General features: G+C 41.4%; 1 protein-coding gene across 12 annotated transcripts in view; it reads left to right on the forward strand.

Moving 5' to 3' along the window:
• Positions 1 to 14656, forward strand: part of PLEKHA5 (pleckstrin homology domain containing A5) — a 213779-nt gene extending 199123 nt beyond the window's left edge. For 9 of the 12 annotated variants that reach the window (XM_089689099.1, XM_089689101.1, XM_089689105.1 and 6 more), the window contains 8 exons: positions 7151 to 7271; positions 7425 to 7540; positions 10140 to 10349; positions 10516 to 10659; positions 12213 to 12316; positions 12628 to 12758; positions 13271 to 13389; positions 14080 to 14656. In XM_089689099.1, the coding sequence (XP_089545225.1) occupies positions 7151 to 7271; positions 7425 to 7540; positions 10140 to 10349; positions 10516 to 10659; positions 12213 to 12316; positions 12628 to 12758; positions 13271 to 13362 (918 nt within the window). In that variant the 3' untranslated portion in view covers positions 13363 to 13389; positions 14080 to 14656. The remainder of the gene's footprint in view (positions 1 to 7150; positions 7272 to 7424; positions 7541 to 10139; positions 10350 to 10515; positions 10660 to 12212; positions 12317 to 12627; positions 12759 to 13270; positions 13390 to 14079) is intronic. The other 3 variants (XM_089689100.1, XM_089689103.1, XM_089689104.1) reach the window with 3 other exon arrangements.
• The last annotated feature ends 4873 nt before the right edge of the window (positions 14657 to 19529 follow it).

The following is a 19529-nucleotide window of genomic DNA, read 5'->3' on the forward strand; positions in this document are numbered from 1 at the left end:
AACACGTCTATAATTACTTGGTAAAGATTTGGACCCCTTTTTAAATATATGCACCACATGGGCCTTATGCCAGTCCTGTGGTACTATGCCAGTTATTAAAGAGTCCCTAAAAATTAGAAACAATGGCTTTGAAATGACAGAGCTCAATTCTTTAAGAACCCATGGGTGTATGCCATCCGGTCCATGTGCTTTATTCTCCTTTTATGCTGTCTAAATATTTTTGAATCATATCAATTGTGAGCCAATGTGGATCATCTGGAGCTGTGTCAATACTATGCCCATTATGGACAAGAGCTCCCCCATGCTCCTTTGTATACACATAGCTGAAGAAGGTATTTAATAAATTTGCCTTCTCTTTGTCCCCAGTCAACCTGGATTTTTTTGTAAAGGTCCTACATGCTTGGATCTGACCTTTTTACGATTAATATATTTGAAGACTTTTTTGGGGTTTGTCCTGCTATCTTTTGCAATCTGTTGTACGTTTTCAATTTTTGTGGCCTTTATTTCCTTTTTGCATATTTTGTTATATTCTTTGTAATGTTTAAACGATGATAGCATTCCTTCATTTTTATATTTAATAAAAACTCTTTTCTTATTATCTATAGCTTTTTTAACTTTTGGCCTTAAGCCACATTGGTTTGATTTTTAGCCTTTTAAACTTGTTGCCCATGGGAATATATTTTGCAGTGTGTTCACATACAGTCTTTTTGAAGAACTCCCATTTCTGTATTGTGTTCATTGATGCTAATATTCCCTCCCAATCTAAGTCTTGGAGAGCAGCTCTCAGCCTTGGAAAATTAGCGCTTTTAAAATTGAGCGTTTTTATTTTTCCCATATGTGCATGTTTACAGCCAACAAATTAAATCATGTTATGGTCACGGCTACCCAGATGTTCTTTTATATGGACATTCGTAATAAGCTCTACATGGTTTGAGATTACTAGGTCCAGCAGAGCATCATTCCTAGTTGGGGCCTCTATGAACTGTACCATAAAATTGTCCTGTAGTAGATTTATAAATGTTTGCCCTTTAACTGTTCCAGCAGTACCATTACTCCAGTCAGTTTCTGGGTAGTTAAAATCCCCCATTATTATCACTGTCCCAGTCCTTGCAGCCCTTTCAATCTGTGCAGGGAGCTGAGTCTCCACCTCCTCATTAACACTGGGGTGCCTATAACAAACTCCAATGATTACCTTTGTAGTGCGCACCCCCATGTACATTTCCACCCATAATGCTTCAGACTCATCACACTCCCATCAACTAGGTCCTCTTTCACACTCACTCTGAGATCACTTATCACATGGAGACAGACACCACCACCTTTCCTTTTTACTCTGTCTCTCCAAGAGAGAACATAGCCAGGAATATTAATGGCCCAGTCAAGAATGAAGCCAAGATTCAGCAAAACCAATTAACTCATAGTTCTCTTCATTCAATAAATCTTCCAACTCGCCTATTTTGCTTGGCAGACTTTTGGCATTGTTGAGCAAACACTTTAATGCATAGACACCATGTGCACACATATTTTGCATATTTTTTATTTTCATACAAATAGTACCAATATCATCTGCCATAGCCCTCCCCCCATCTTTCCCATTTCACCCGCCAATAAGAACTGACCCCTGTTTGATCTGTCTACCACATTAAAATTTAATTCTCCCTCCCCCCATCGATCCTAGTTTAAATACTCCTCCAGCCTCCCCATAAACCTCTCCCCCAGGACAGCAGACCCCTTCCATTTAGGTGCAAACCATCTCTAGCATATAGGTTGCATCCCAATGAAAAGTCAGCCCAGTGCTCTAGAAACCTAAATTCTTCCCTCTTACACCAGGCCTTTAGCCATGCATTGACTTCTCTAATCTCCCCATGTCTTTCCTGAGTTGCGCATGGCACAGGTAATATTTCAGAGAATATCACCTTGGAGGTCCTTCCCTTCAACTTGCAGCCTAGTTCTTTAAATTGATTCTTAAGGAGCATCCACCTTCCATGTATTCTGTCATTGGTTTCAACATGGACCAAGACAGCTGAGTCATGCCCAGCCCCTCCCAGTAATTTATCAACCTGGTCCACCACATGCCAAACCCTGGCACCAGGGAGACCGCAAACCATTTGGTTGAGGAGATTCTGGTGACAATTATTCTATCAGTCCTTCTGATTATAGAATCCTCTACTACCACCAGCTGTCTAGGCCTTCCTGCACTATTTTCACCACCCCTCCCAGATGGTCTGCCCTCCCAGCTGTTAGAAATAGCAGTGACCTCCAGGGATGCCACCCCTGAGCTTGCCACCCCCACTTCTTCACCCAACTTGTCTAATCTGTTTGGGTGCACAAACCCAGGGCCGGCCTTCCTTTTTTGTGAGCCCCTACCGCTCCCTCTCGCTACAGTAACCCATCTTCCTACCTGATAATCCTGATTAGCCCCTCCACACCAATCCCATTAGCTACCTGCTCAGGTAGCAGAAGACCCCTTTCAAGGTTGTCAGTTCTGTCCAGTGTTGCAACCTGCTCCTCCAGATCTCTAAAGCGAGCTTCCAGAAGGGCAATCCGCTCACATCTGTCGCAGCGGTATCCATCCTAGAGCTGTTCCTCTATTGTTGCATACATGCGGCACACTGTGCACTGCACGGAATTTTCAACCTTGCTAGCACACATTATCCCAGTTACAATGTTAATATTTCTAATCAAAAATATCAGTTGTCACTTACAGGTTAGTAGACTCCTGTTATAATCTCCTGTTTTCAACTCCGGTTTTTTAACTCCACTTATCAAATGTCCACTTGGTCAAAGGTCCAGCAAGCAAAATACAGGCAAGCTCAGAGTGAGCTCTGCAGCAAGTTATATAGTACCTGGAGCACCTGTGACCAATTAACCCCTCCCTTTAATTAGCAGATTGAAGAAAAGGAAGAAAAAAAAAATGCTATTGAAAAAGTGACAGAAAAAGCGATTTTAAAAAGTAAAAGCTTTTAGCAAGAGCCAAATAAGAAAAAAGAACAAAGTAAATGATGTAGCGCTAACTATTTAAATAAAGTGCATAAGTCAATATCACAAATATACAGTCAGGTCCATAAATATTGGGACATCGACACAATTCTAACATTTTTGGCTCTATACACCACCACAATGGATTTGAAATGAAACAAACAAGATGTGCTTTAACTGCAGACTGTCAGCTTTAATTTGAGGGTATTTACATCCAAATCAGGTGAACGGTGTAGGAATTACAACAGTTTTCATATGTGCTTCCCACTTGTTAAGGGAACAAAAGTAATGGGACAATTGGTTTCTCAGCTGTTCCATGGCCAGGTGTGTGTTATTCCCTCATTATCCAAATTACAATGAGCAGATAAAAGGTCCAGAGTTCATTTCAAGTGTGCTAATTGCATTTGGAATCTGTTGCTGTCAACTCTCAAGATGAGATCCAAAGAGCTGTCACTATCAGTGAAACAAGCCATCATTAGGCTAAAAAAACAAAACAAACCCATCAGAGAGATAGCAAAAACATTAGGCGTAGCCAAAACAACTGTTTGGAACATTCTTAAAAAGAAGGAACGGTAAGCTCAGCAACACCAAAAGACCCGAAAGACCACGGAAAACAACTGTGGTGGATGACCGAAGAATTCTTTCCCTGGTGAAGAAAACACCCTTCACAACAGTTGGCCAGATCAAGAACACTCTCCAGGAGGTAGGTGTATGTGTGTCAAAGTCAACAATCAAGAGAAGACTTCACCAGAGTGAATACAGAGGGTTCACCACAAGATGTAAACCATTGGTGAGCCTCAAAAACAGGAAGGCCAGATTAGAGTTTGCCAAACGACATCTAAAAAAGCCTTCACAGTTCTGGAACAACATCCTATGGACAGATGAGACCGAGATCAACTTGTACCAGAGTGATGGGAAGAGAAGAGTATGGAGAAGGAAAGGAACTGCTCATGATCCTAAGCATACCACCTCATCAGTGAAACATGGTGGTGGTAGTGTCATGGCGTGGGCATGTATGGCTGCCAATGGAACTGGTTCGCTTGTATTTATTGATGTGACTGCTGACAAAAGCAGCAGGATGAATTCTGAAGTGTTTCGGGCAATATTATCTGCTCATATTCAGCCAAATGCTTCACAACTCATTGGACGACGCTTCACAGTGCAGATGGACAATGACCCAAAGCATACTGCAAAAGGAACCAAAGAGTTTTTTAAGGGAAAGAAGTGGAATGTTATGCAATGGCCAAGTCAATCACCTGACCTGAATCCGATTGAGCATGCATTTCACTTGCTGAAGACAAAACTGAAGGGAAAATGCCCCAAGAACAAGCAGGAACTGAAGACAGTTGCAGTAGAGGCCTGGCAGAGCATCACCAGGGATGAAACCCAGCGTCTGGTGATGTCTATGCGTTCCAGACTTCAGGCTGTAATTGACTGCAAAGGATTTGCAACCAAGTATTAAAAAGTGAAAGTTTGATTTATGATTATTATTCTGTCCCATTACTTTTGTTCCCTTAACAAGTGGGAGGCACATATGCAAACTGTTGTAATTCCTACACCGTTCACCTGATTTTGTAAATACCCTCAAATTAAAGCTGACAGTCTGCAGTTAAAGCACATCTTGTTCGTTTCATTTCAAATCCATTGTGGTGGTGTATAGAGCCAAAAATGTTAGAATTGTGTCGATGTCCCAATATTTATGGACCTGACTATGTGGAAGTTATAAAATTGAAAAAATATATGAAACATAAATATCAATAAATAATATAAAAAAAGGAAAAATACACAACGTGACTGAAATCTCATAGACTCTTAACTGTGTACTGTGATATAAAAAATGGACCCTGATCCTCCAGGGATCGTATTAGTGAAAAAGATGATATCGTGAATAACCATCAACAAAGTGGTGCAGTAAAGTGTCTACAATACTCAGACAAAATTTGTGTGTGAATTGATCCTAATTTGGATCCAAAGGTGATAGTGAACATCCAAATATTCCAAATGGGACTAGTGCATCTAATGTACCCAAAATGGGACTAAACAGAAATAACGCATGTAAATGCATTTAAAAATTCCCTCAAAAAACAAAAATCAAAAGAAACTCCTCAAATCAAATATCTATACACAAAACAGTGTCAACAAAAACGCACACGTGGCCACATGCATGATAGTGCATATAAACTGTCACAGGAAATGAATACACAGAAAAAAATCTCTACAAAATGCATAACGCTAAAAATGCGTATAAATGAAAATAAACTAATAAATGTCCAAAATGATGTAATAACACCACGTAATCCAATAAGACAAACACCCGTGAATGTGGGTGGTAGATGTGTGTGACGACAAGAAGGTATCCACAAATGGCTGTAATACACGCTCACCTCCTTGCCTCGACCCGCAAAGGGCCAAAACACCTTTAGGATCACTACACTGGATCCTCCATGTGTGAGACTCCTCTGGAACCGCGTCACTCTCCCTGTAGTGGTCTCCCTCTCAAGGATAAGCTTAATGATGGCAAACCTACTCTCCAGGCAGATAGTTAAGATGTGGCTAATTATCTCATTAGAAAACACAAGGAAGAACTCCCATAGCATAATACTATTTATTGTATAAAGAAGTAAAGCAAAATCCTCCAAAATATATACTCACGTTTCAATACATCTTAGTAAGATGAAGTCACGTGGTTTGGACGCCATCTTTGTACACCCATGCAACTACACTCAGAACATGAGGTTATGTATACTAATGCTCTTACCAAGATGTATTGAAATGTGAGTGTATATTTTGGAGGATTTTGCTTTACTTCTTCATACAATAAATAGTATTACGCTATGGGAGTTCTTGCTTGTGTTTTCTAATGAGATAATTGGCCACATCTTAGCTATCTGTCTGGAGAGGAGGTTTGTCATCATTAAGCTAGTGACCTTGTAGTGACATGTTCAACACATATCCGCATAGTGACATTGCGGTAACATATTCAGTACATTGTATATAGTGACTTTGTGGTGACATGTATGGTATATTTCTCGTTCAGTGACCTTGTGCAGATGTATTTAGTATATTATATGCAGTGACCTTGTAGTGACATATATATATGAACTTGTGGTGACAATCCGTACATAATCAATAGGGACATATCTGTTAAATGATGTTCTTGTGATTTGTAAGTAAATTTAAACTAAAACCCACTGAATATGATTGATATCAATTTTTCCTAATAAAGCTGGGTGCAGTTGAATCCATGACATTGCCTCTCAGTAAATATGAGTGGATCTTTTTGGACAGACAAAGACGATAGTATATGCAGTAGGTCTGTGTGGTATAATTATGATGAACGGCTTTGATAGATGCATTTTATGCTTTATATACAGCACTATTAGTCACAAACAACCCCTAGATAAAGTGCCACACATTCTTATGTGTACACATAACAGAAAAACCTCCCATACTGCGATGCATGGAAAATACAATCCCCTTTATACAAAAAAACTGAATGTACACAAATAAAGTGTTTCCATCTTCCAATATACTTCATATCATCCCTTAATTAATTTATAATAATGTCAATGTTTGTGTCTTTCTTTAATTCATACTTCCCCCAATGTGATGAAACTTGCCAGAAATTGAAGTTTTTTGCCAGAAATTGAAGCGTTATGTGCGCACATAAGAATATGTGGTAATATATCTAGTGGTTGTTTTTAAACCACTAGTACTGCTGTATATACAGTAGAGTTCAATATGAGAACAGGTGGATATCATTTACAGCAGCTGTAGTTTTGATAGTTGTAAGTGTGCAAGTATAACAATAATTCTTGTAGATCCATATTGTAGACTCTGTACCACTTAAGCTTACCATACGCTGTGTGAATTTCGGTAGGTTCCTGATGAACCAGACTAAATTCACTCTATGGGTGGCCCTGCCGGCATATTCCTGGCCAGTTTAAGGATAAACATAGAACATGTAGCCCATGAAGATGTCTTTCTGTGAGCTATGATGACCTGGATCTGTGTTGTTATGAGTGATGAAAGTTTGCAAATACTTTTTATTATCATCATCATTTTCATCATCTTGGTTCTGCCTCCATATTGCTATGTAGTGGCCTATCTGGGGTTGTCTTCTGTAACAAAGCAGAACTAGGCTAATATAACAGTTACTGGTGTCTTGCAGGGACCGGATTACAGACTGTACAAGAGTGAACCTGAGCTGACCACGGTGGCTGAAGTGGATGAGTCAAATGGTGATGACAAGACGGACTTCACTCTGGACATGGAAAATACAACTAACAAAGGTATGCGGTCAAAATGCTCCTGGTCTGATATACAATAGTATATGTATATTGCACTGAGAAAACAAACAGGGCATTGTCATACCAAGTATAGATATATAGTTGCACAATAAAACATTACTTTTGACAATAATGATGACTTGTTGTTACATTTAGGTTCACACTTTCCAATCGGTGTTGTTCCTCCAAGAACAAAATCTCCTCCACTTGAATCCACTACAATAGCATCTTATGTCACCTTACGAAAGACTAAGAAACCAGAGGCAAAATCGGTAAGTGAACCTCACTGTGTTGGTTACACTAAGCAGAAAACCTCACTGAATGTTCCCCGGTGGAGGTCTTTGGATCCCGTCCCTTGTCTTTAGGCCAGGTATTCCTCCAATGACTCGTGTCAGTGATTCTGCACATACCACTTTACACCAATTCAATGGACACCCTGTGAGAATAAGGGTTACCGAAAGGTACATCTGATGCTTTGTTGTAGTTTTCATGACATGACCCATTGTTACTGTTGCCCTGTGGTGTCTCTCACGAAATGTCCTTTCTGTATAGGGATGTGTATACTACTTTCAGTGCGAATACACCTGGGTTTTACTCTCTTTTGTGTTTCTACTGAAGTTACTGACCGCCTATTTTCAATTGCTCCAGCACTCAGTAGTCAACTAGCCTTTGTCTCTGAGCTCCTTTACCCTGTCCTTCCTACAATCTACTCCTGTAATCCGGACAAAGGTGGAAAACTGTACCTAGGGACTAGTCACTGTTCATAACCTGCTCCATTCCCATTCCCTACTATAGTATTAGCGGCAAAATATTATTGGACTGATCCCTGGCTATTAACAAAGGACAACAGTTAAGAAGACTTTCCCTCTTCATTGTCACTGATGTCATGTGCGTGTGTAGTGGTGTGGTATGCTGATTCCTTGCAAGGAAAGGTAGAACCCAAAATAGCAATCATTGCACCTACAGTGGATATAAAATGTCTACACACCCCAGTTAAAATGTCAGGTTTCTGTGATGTAAAAAAATTAGACAAAGATAAATAATTTCAGAACTATTCCACCTTTAATGTGACCTATAAACTGTACAACTGAATTCTTTTCGGGTGGGAGGGAGTAAACTTAAAAAAATAAAATAATGTGGTTGCATAAGTGTGCACACCCTCTTATAACTGGGGATGTAGCTATGTTCAGAATTAAGCAATCACATTCAAAATCATATTAAATAGGAGTCAGTACACGCCTGCCATCATTTAAAGTGCCTCTGATTAACCCCAAATAAAGTTCTGCTGTTCTAGTAGGTCTTTCCTGACATTTTCTTAGTCGCATCCTACAGCAAAAGCCATGGTCTGCAGAGAGCTTCCAAACATCAGAGGGATCTCATTATTAAAAGGTATCAGGAGAAGACTACAAAAGAATTTCCAAGGCATTAGATATACTATGGAACACAGTGAAGACCATAATCATCAAGTGGAGAAAATATGGCGCAACAGTGACATTACCAAGAATTGGACGTCCCTGCAAAATTGATGAAAAGACAAGAAGAAAACTGGTCTGGGAGGCTACCAAGTGGCCTACAGCAACATTAAAGGAGCTGCAGGAATATCTGGCAAGTACTGGCTGTGTGGTATATGTGACAACAATCTCCCGTATTCTTCATATATCTGGGCTATGGGGTAGAGTGGCAAGACAGAAGCCTTTTCTTACGAAGTAAAACATCCAAGCCCAAATAAATTTTACAAAAACACATCTGAAGTCTCCCAAAAGCAAGTGGGAAAATGTGTCCTGGTTTGATGAAACCAAGGTTCAACTTTTTGGCCATAATTCCAAAAGATATGTTTGGTGCAAAAACAACGCTGCACATCACCAAAAGAACACCATACCCACAGTGAAGCATGGTGGTGGCAGCATCATGCTTTGGGGCTGTTTTTCTTCAGCTGGAACTGGGGCCTTAGTCAAGGTAGAGGGAATTATAAACAGTTCCAAATACCAGTTAATATTGGCACAAAACCTTCAGGCTTCTGCTAGAAAGCCAAACATGAAGAGAAACATCTTTCAGCATGACAACGACCCAAAGTATACATCCAAATCAACAAAGGAGTGGCATCACCAGAAGAAGATGAAAGTTTTGGAATGGCCCAGCCAGAGCCCAGACCTGAATCCGATCGAAAATCTGTGGAGTGATCTGAAGAGGACTGTGCACAGGAGATGCCCTCGCAATCTGACAGATCTGGAGTGTTTTGCAAGGAAGAGTGGACAAATATTGCCAAGTCAAGATGTGTTATGCTGATAGACTCATACCCAAAAACACTGAGTGCTGTAATAAAATCAACCGGTGCTTCAACAAAGTATTAGTTTAAGGGTGTGCACACTTATGCAACCATATTATTTTAGTTTTTTATTTTTACTTCCCCTCACCTAAAAGATTACAAATTTGTTGTTCAACTTATTTGTACAGTTTATAGGTCACATTAAAGGTGGAAAAAGTTCTAAAATTATTTTATCTTTATCTAATTGTTTTACGTCACAGAAACATGTCATTTTAACAGGGGTGTGTAGACTTTTTATGTCCACTGTACCTGCTGCTCTCAGTGAGTGAAATGATCCCTTCCTCCTAGATTGTAAGCTCTAACGAGCAGGGCCCTCTGTTTCCTCTTGTACCAAATTGTATTGTAACTGTAATGTCTACCTTCATTTTGTAAAGTGCTGCACAAACTGTTGACGCAATATATATCCCGTATAATAATAATGATGATACTAGGCCCACTAACAGCTCTGGGGGCCCTAAACTGAAAAGTGTTGCCATATTTGACGTGTGAAGTCTGTTCCCCTATATTGTTGCCTTTTATCTTTACATTTCTTTTCTGTTCTGCAGGAGAGGCCACGTAGTGCCGTGGAACATCTTTGTGTTATGGAAACCCCCCGACCCCGGATGACACTGGAGGAACAGCTGGAGAGGATGCGCAGACATCAGGCCGCTTGTTTGAAAGAAAAGAAAAAAGGGTTTGCCTTTCTAGGGTCCACTGAGCCCTCTCCTTCACAGAGTCCTGCCTTCTCCAGGGAAAACTCTATAAAACTGACCCAGGTACTGAGTTTAATTGCATATAGAAATGGAAAATTGTGTCTACTGGACAAACAGCCGACATACAATAATGTATGTCGTACTGAATGGCTGATTATTGGAGTCATAAATCTTACACTTTAAAAAAAAGATCTCTGTCCAAATACACTAAATGATTATCCACGTGTAGGTGCGGAGAAAAGAGGAGAACACAGTTAGTGATCTTAAGGACAAACAGGAAGCTGAGCGAGAGGACAGCACACAATCACTACATCCAGAAATCATCAAAGCAGCAGCTGGAGCTGAAGAGCCTCCTGCGATCAGTGAGAACGAGGTGAGTGGAACTAATCCTCTTGTGATAAGGAGGTTGGTAGATCTCAGGTGATTGATGAAAAGGAGGTGGGTGGAGTGAATAGCTTGCCGTGGTCAGTTATAAGGAGGTGGGTGGAGATTAGGAGCAGTGATAGGAAGGTAGGTAAAGTGGAGGAGCTGCCTGTGATTGCCAAATAGGAGGTGGGTGGAACTAAGGAGCCTTCTGTGATTAGTGAAAATGAGGTAGGTGATGCTGAAAAGCTCTCTTTGATCAATGATCAGGAGGTGGGCGAAACTGAAGAGCCTTCTGTGATCAGTGAGAAGGAAGTAGGTGGAACTGAAGAGCCTTCTTTGATTAATGAGAAGGAAGTAGGTGGAACTGAAGAGCCTTCTATGATTAGTGAGAAGGAAATAGGTGGAACTGAAGAGCCTTCTATGATTAGTGAGAAGGTGGATGGAACAGAGGAGCATTCTGTAATAAGTGAAAAGGAAGTGGGTGGAGGTGAATTTCCTTCTGTGTTCAGTTATAAGGCGGTGGGCGGAACTGAAGAACCATCTGTGAGACCGAAGGAGGTAGGTAGAACATTCTGTGATAAGTGAGGAGGTGGTAGCTTAGGAGCCTTCTGTGAACAGTAAGGAGGTGGGTGGAGCGGAGGAGCTTCCTGTGGTTAATAAGGATGTGGGTAGGGCTGAATAGCCACCTGTGATCAGTTATAAGGAGGTGGGTGGAACTGAGAAGCCTTCTGTGATTAATGAGAAGTATGTGGGTGGAGGTGAATAGTTGCCTTTGATCAGTTTTTAAAGAGGTGGGTGGAAGCTTTCGGTGATCAGTGAAAAGCAATTAGGTGGAACTGAGGAGCCTTCTGTGATTGGTTAGAAGGAGTTGGGTGGCGCTGACAAGCCCCTGTGAGCAGTGATAAGGAGGTGAGTGAAAGTGAAGAGCTTCCTGTGATAAGGAGATGGGTGGAGCTGAGAAAACTCTTGTGATAAGAGGGTAGATGTAGCTGAGGAGCCTCTAGTGATCAATGATGAGTTGGATGGAGCTTAATAGCCTTCTATTATCAATGCAAAAAAGATGGATGGAGCTGAATAGCTTTCTGTGATCAAGTATAAGGTGGTGGGTGGAACTGAATAGCTTTCTGTAACTAGTTATGAGGTGGGTGGAGCTGAGGAGCCTCCTGTAAGTCAAAAGGAGGTGGGTTGTGCCGAGGAGCCTTATGTGGGTGAAGCTGAGGAGCCTCATGTGATTAGTGAGAAGGAGGTGGGTGCAGTTAAGTAGGCTTCTATGATCAGTTATAAGGAGGTGAGTATAGCTGAGGAGTCTTCTGTGATCAGTGAAGAGGTGGGCAGAGCTAAGAAGCTTTTCTTGAGCAGTGATATGGAGGTGGGTGAAGTGGAGAGCCTTCTGGGATCAGTGATAAGGAGGTGGGTGGAACAGAGGAGCCCTCTGTGAGTAAACAGTTGGGTGGAGCAGAATAATCTTTGATTTAAAAAGATCCCAAACTTGGTATAAGTGATAATCCTCTGTCGTTTTTCATACATATATTTGACATTCCTCCTGTGCTACTCCATCAGCAGCCTTCACGTTCCTCTACTGCTTCCTCTCCATCTGACGCCAAAGAAGAAGTGACAGAAGAAGCAGCCAATGCAGATTCAGTACCTGAGCCCCAGGAACAATGGTTAGTGAGACCTGATCCCCAGAGCAGCACTTCCACTGACCAGACCAGTCTCTATGAAAGACTGTGTGTATTTATGTACGCGTGTGTGTGTGTGTGTGTGTGTGTGTGTGTGTGTGTGTGTTGAGAGCAGGACATGATGGGCTTTGTAGATTTCAGCAGTTGGATTGTGATTGATGGCCACCACCTACTTCTAGTCGAAATATCAGCAAAATAGATGTAGACCTCTCCCACCACCAGTCCATATATCTGAGTTGAATAGACTCTTCCCATGCCTCCCCAGATCTGTAACGTGTTCTGTGCCGTCCTTCCAGTTTACAGGTTGTGACATCTGTCCTGACATATACAGAGAGTGAGGAGAAGCCAAGGGACCAGGAGCACAGTGGGATTCTCTTTGCCTATGAGTTTTCGGCTGACACCCTGAGAAGACATACAGCCCTAGAGGGTGAGATATGAGCATGGGATTGTCTGAATCCTTGGGTGTCTGTGTGCTTGGCTGAATCCCAGAGTGTGTGTGCTTGGCTGGGTTCTGTGACACTCCCACTGCTATTTTCTAAACACTGCATTACCCAGAATGTAATACTACATCTTTATGCATTTAAAACGGAACTAAAACCATCAATTTAACTGTTTTCCAAAACCGTTTCATTCAGGACATGCCAGGAATGATAACTGTTACAGTTCCATGTTCTGTCAGCCAAACTGTCAGGCCATCAAATGGCTGGTGTCATAATTGATCACATGTGCAGCATCATGGCAACTGCAGATCAAACTGAGGCCAAGATGGCAGCTTCCTTGCTTGTAAAGGATAGGAGAGTTTAATTCCGCTTTAACAAATGAAATGCGAGTATCCCAGTTTCCATACATAGATCTCCTGTAAAACAGAGGCAGATGTTGCCCCTAGGTGGTGGAGAAGCAAAAGGCAGTTAGTAATGTCATCTTGTTTTTGTTTCCTAGCTGGGAACCTGACTCCCCTATCAGAGCCAACACTACCGGTGACAGCAAAGCAGCCACAGCTGACCGAAGGATCCCATTTCATGTGTGTTTAGCTGTGGGATGATACAAGTTACAAGCATGTAAGATGACCAGTATTTATATAATGTTTCCATGTTTTTCCTGTGGTAGCAACTGTGTTTAGAATCATGTTTATAGCATATGTTAAGCTTGTTTTAGACCTACGCTATATTGGCAAAAGTATGTAAACCTCCACCAAATGAGTTAGTTGTTTCCAGTGAAGGGTACTGTTAATAGTACAGCATACAAAGACATTTTAAAGAATTGTGCACTTTAATATTGTGACAACAGTTTGGAGAAAGTGCCCCGCAATCTAGGTCTTCTCATCCAGCATCTGTATCTGACCTCACAAATTGGCACAGATTTCCACAAATACTTTCCAAAATCTTGTGGAAAGCCTTTCCAGAAGCGGTGAGTCTTTTATAGTCACAAAATGGGGGCAGCTCCATATCAGTGCTTTTAGAATGGGATGTCCAACACGTTCGTGGTGTGATGGTCAGGGGTACTCACACTTTTGTCCATATAGTGTAACTTGGATGCATCACAAACAGCCTTAGTATGTACATAAATGGGAAGGTATTGCATGAGAAAATCTGCAGGTAGGTACCTTTTTTGCTAATACACTTGATTGTAAGAAAATGACCAATTGTCAACTGTTAGATATTGTGCCTGCACTGGAAAATATGCCCAAGCATGGAAGAGCCCAAATGTTCTGTGTAATTCTTGATCTCATGCTGTGTTTTATCTTTCAGTCCAGACGCTGCGATTGCTGAGGACGTTGTGTGAATTTTTACTGTACAGTTTTTAACCAAAATTGAAATGGCGCTGCCGTGTGACTTTAGATTCCCGCTTGCTGCTACTTTGTTTTCTTGCACATGAAGGTTTAAGAGCCAAAATGTGAGACTTTCCTGCTGGGTGACGGAGGAGGTTTCCTTTCATCATGAACACTTTATCTGCTCTGCTTCCGTTCATCGCCACACGTCCGACTTTCATCTTCTCCACCAGACTTATAAGAGACTACAGTATATAATTTTACACTTAATTTGTAAAAATCTCTATATATTTATATTTAATATGTGCCATTTTCTGATCTTTGGGTTTACTTCATTCACACCGCTGTGTTTGCAGTCACTGCCACTTCATGGGATCTGCAATTCTTCCAGGAGGGAATCTGTGCAGCAATAAAAAGGCTCTTCTACTGGTACAGAGTGTATAAATGTAATTATTATCATTATACAATCCACCACACATGATGTAAGTAGGTCCAAATACCAATGTTCATAGCTCATTCCTTTTATAACATGCCAAATAAATGTTGATGTTGTTTAATACCTGATTACAGAATTTTTATTATCATAGATGTATCAAAAATTTAATATTTTTACTTGCAGCTTCAAATCTTTTTGATGTGGGATTTTACCCAGAATTTTTGGAATGTTCTGATGTGCACCCTAAGGCTCCGTGCACACTGTTTTTTTAAGCATTATTAGCATTTTCTTTTTCTGCTCCTAGAAGATAAAAAGTGTTATCCTGTGTGTCCATGCACACTACTTTAAGTTATTAGCAGCAGAGTTTTTTTCCAGCAGAAAAAAAAACGCTAGTAAAAAGCTGCTAACAGCCTTTTTTCTAGCTTTTTTTCCCCTCTACATGTACTGTAAAAATGCTAATAAAACATTACTGCTCCTAAACGCTACTAAAATGCTACTACCAGCTTTTTTTATCCAGCGTTTTTTTTCAGCATGTTCTGCAAGCTTAAATAAACAGCTAGTGTGCATGGAGCCTAATGTAGTGCAAAACAAGGTTTGTTGCAGTTCGCTGTAGTGAAAATAGGTAGAGGTGCAATTTTTTGGTGGTGTTTACCTGCTTTGGAAGGGCCAGCAAACACGAATCAGAAGTTTCTTATCCACCTCAATGGTGCCATGTGGATGACAGTTCTGAGCCTTGTGTTGCATTTCTCTGAATACAAGCTGGTTCTATTGGAAAATAGTTTCTGTTGCAGGCATAGCAGGTCAAGTGTAACCTTTTAAGACTGAATACATGTACTTGTATTGCACTGTGTTTCAGTGTAAAACCTGCAATTGACAAACACCCATCTACACAAGCCCTAAAAATGAGCAGACAATGCTAACACAGCATGCCTCAAGGCATGATAAAGTACAGCACAGCATAGTGTGAATGGGCCCGGAATGGCAGCTGACACTAAACTTTCTGCAGCCAGTGGAAATATCCTAGGATCTTAGGTTGGTCTGACTGGCCCTTCTGCATATGTTCTCAGTATGAACATTGTAAAATGCCCACACTCTATTCACTCTAAGTACCCTGTGGACAAAAAGGTAGTAGCCCAAAACAAAACTTTGGTATTTAGTAGCCCACCATTCCACCAATTTAGGCCCTTTTCCTTTGTTTTTACAGGTGATTCAGTCAATAATATGCTTCTTGGCTTGGGATGGACAGGAGTATTGTCAATCTGGGCAGAGGGTAGCGTTAGATTGAATTGAGTAACAAATTAAAGAATTTCAGCTAACACTTTTTAAGCAGTTACAGCAACAGATGGTTTTCCTTTTTGGATAAAGGATTTACATAAATGAGTAAAATCTGACTATTGTAATCACGTCTGTCGGTGGTAAATGGTTTGTCTCAACCCTCTAAGTGCCACTTTTGCTGGATAGCTTGGTCTGTTAAAGGAAGTTGGAAACTAACAGACTACTTGAATCACCACATGAAGAAAGCCTAAATAAAGGAAACTAATGCAGCCACCATATCTAAGAATCTTACATATTTTGTTTTAGTGTTTAAAGTGTTTGGATGGATCATAATGATGCTCTATGCCAGCGCTGCCCAGTCAGCATTAATCTGATCTGTACTGGAAGAAGAAAGAGAAGGGATTTCATATTCCCAGACTGCTGCACCAGCTCAGCACCCATTGAGGTAAGTACAGTGAGGATGAGGAGGGTGTATGGTGTTAGTTCACCTTTCAGTTTAAGGCTTTGTTCTCCCTGGCAGGTATGGCTATGTGACCAGCTATTGCAACCATGTCTGTTTGTCAGACCTTAGCAGTCTGGACCTAAAACATGGCTTGGCTAGGAATCTCAAAACATTTAGATAGATCCATCTGTCCTACAACATCTGAAGCAGTTATCTGTAGCCATGTGCTAATGCATAGATGGATTAGCAGATACACTTTGCCAAATATCCAGAAAGAGCCTCCTGTCCTATCCAAAGTGTTTGTGGAACTTCCTTGCAAATAGCGCCACATGGGAATGCTCCTTGATGGGCAATGTCAGAAAAAGAACGCCCAAACCTCTGCCTTTGGTTCAGGGGCCAAAAAGAGCTCTTATTTCATTTTGTGTCCAGGCCAGGAACCCAGTTCCACTGTGAGGCCTGGGCAGGGGCCCCACTTATCACTTTTATAGTTATCTTGTTCCAGGACATTTAAGGCACCTGGGTCTAGAACATCGTGTCCAGGGCTACAAGCTAGAGTTTTGGTCTCTGGCTTCACCCCATTCCATGCTGTTGAATATGCCAGCCTCCCCAAAAGGCAGACAGATCTCTACTGTGATCCCCAGCAGTTCCTCTTTCAAAGGGAAATAGTTCCTGTTACAGAGCAGAAAATGTTTCAGGGTTTCTACCTTTTCACTGTCACATAGCAGATCGAGGCATTCACCCTATTCTGGATCTGCAAATTCTCAAGTTTCCTTCAGCAGCAATTGCTCCTCTTTAACCAGGACATCTTCTGGCCTGCATGGACATCAAGGATGCCTACCTTCACATCCCTATATCTTAACTGTACAGCACAGAACCCCGGCAACTTATTCATATACCATGGGTTTTAGGCTCATACCTTCAGGTGATTAGATGCTGACGAGCTTTTGAGGACACACCCCTCTGGGGTACCTTCCATATAACCCAACACCATTCCATTTATCCTTGTTTTTTTGCTAGTGTCTGAAGGTGATGGACCTCTTCTCCTTCACAGAGAAATCTGCTTCAATAGTTTATTATTTTTCTTTATTATTTTATCTTCAAATTCTTTAGTCAACCGTCACTGTCTTCTAATGCCTACACAGAAGCAGCGTGTCTGGATTGGTGCAACTTCAGTAAAACCTTGGGAGCCATAGTTGGCTCTAATGCTGCTCTGGATGGACACTTACCTTGGCATTTAGTGCAGTGTATTGAGTTTACCACAGTGTACCATACAGGTCCAGAGCTGTAGTCCATCGCTTTGGAACCCAGTCCCTGGAGACTCCTTCAGGGGTATGCCCACCATGACCAGTGAAGCCTGGACTTTAAATATTGTCCAGTGTCACGAACAGGTAAAACAGGGTCATCCTATATCCCTAAATGCTACTGTATGAAACAGAGCTATGTTTGGAATGTATTCACTTGTGCAAACTTTTCAAAAGACGCTAGAATTCAACCACTCAGAGCTCAGGTGACTGACCAGGTGTTACAACCCCAATTTAAAAAATTGGGATGCTGTGTAAAATATACATAAAAATAGAATGCAATGCTTGCAATTCTCATAAACCCATATTCTATTCACAATAGAAAACACATCAAATGTTTAAACTGAGAAAACGTATAGTTATAAGAAAAAATAAGGCAATTTTAAAACTGATGGCCACAGTGAATGTAGTCCCATTCTTGCCTGATATAGAATTCTGACTGCTGAACAGTCCCATTGTGTCGTCCTTTTTTTTTTTTTTCGTTTCAAGATGTGCCAAATATTTTCCTTTTTTGGTGATATGCCTGGACTGCAGGCAGGACAGTTAAAGCGGAACTTAACGCTCTCAATCATATACTATTTCTAATCCTTATGCCACTAGTATTTTTAAATAAATATGAAAGTATATAATATTTACCTGTTTTAACCTTTTTTTTCTTGCATTCCTTCATTTCATTTCTGGTTTCCATGCCTAGGCAAATTATGTCATAAATCGCAGGAGGGGAGGGAGGGTTCTCAGCTCAGCCAATACCTGAACTAAGGACAGATGGATTCCAGGAAGTAAGTTCTACATGAATTATCTACCCTTACTCAAGATGGCCACTGCCAGAAATGCCAAAAATGATTTCTCAGCAAAATAAAGCATGGAGACATGGATGGAGTTTGTTTTGAATATTAAAAATGAATTATATAGAATTTTTGGCTTGTGGTACTCCGACGCAGTGCAGTTCCACTTTAAAAACCCAGACTCTTCTACTACAAAGCCCTCCTAATGTCATAATTGCTGATAACAAGCTAGAGGTTTCCATGGGCGGTGCCCATGGTTATCAAAAAGAATGTCAAAGTTTGATTTGTTTGACCACAGAACAGTTTTCCACTTTGCAACAGACCATTTTAAATAAGCTTTGGCCAGAGAAAATGGTGGTGTTTCTAGATCATGTTCAGATATTTATTATTATTATACAGTATTTATAAAGCGCCAATAGTTCGCTCAGCGCTCTACATTACAAAGGGGGACAGAACATGTGACAGAACAATACCAATACAATGCAAAACATGAGGGGATTGAAGGCCCTGCTCTTTTGAGCTTACAATCTAGGAGGGAGGGGATAGGGGCACAGGAGGAGATAGCTGTGGACGATGGAGTGGTAGGAAGAGTGGAGGAGGTTGGCAAGTTAGCAGGGAGTGGGGTAGGCTTCCCTGAAGAGATGGGTTTTCAGGGTGCGCCTAAAGGAGAGGAGAGTAGGTGATAATCTGATGGGTTGGGGCAGGGAGTTCCAGAGGATGGGTGACACCCTGGAGAAGTCCTGGAGGCGGGCATGGGAGGAGGAGACCAGGGAACTAGAGAGAAGGAGGTCTTGTGAGGAGCGGAGTGTGCGTGCTGGGCGGTACTTGGATATTAGGTCAGTGATGTAGTTCGGGGCAGTATGGTGGACGGCTTTGTACGTCAGTGTTAGGATTTTGAATTTGATCCGTTGCGCAATCGGAAGCCAGTGGAGGGATTGGCAGAGGGGGGTGGCGGAGACGGAGCGGTTGGAAAGGTGAATGAGTCTGGCAGCCGTATTCAGGATCGACTGAAGCGGGGATAGCCAGCGGCGAGGCAGGCCGGTGAGGAGGGAGTTGCAGTAGTCAAGTCGTGATATGATGAGGGAGTGGATGAGCTGTTTAGTGGTTTCTGGGGTTAGGAACGTGCGGATTTTGGCGATGTTGCGGAGGTGGAGTCTGCATGAGTTTGTTAAAGATTGGACTTGGGGCTGG

This window comes from Staurois parvus, unplaced genomic scaffold (genome assembly GCF_062004578.1).
Source record: "Staurois parvus isolate SC_StPar_1 unplaced genomic scaffold, SC_StPar_1.0 ptg000469l, whole genome shotgun sequence".
NCBI classification, from domain to species: Eukaryota; Metazoa; Chordata; class Amphibia; order Anura; family Ranidae; genus Staurois; species Staurois parvus.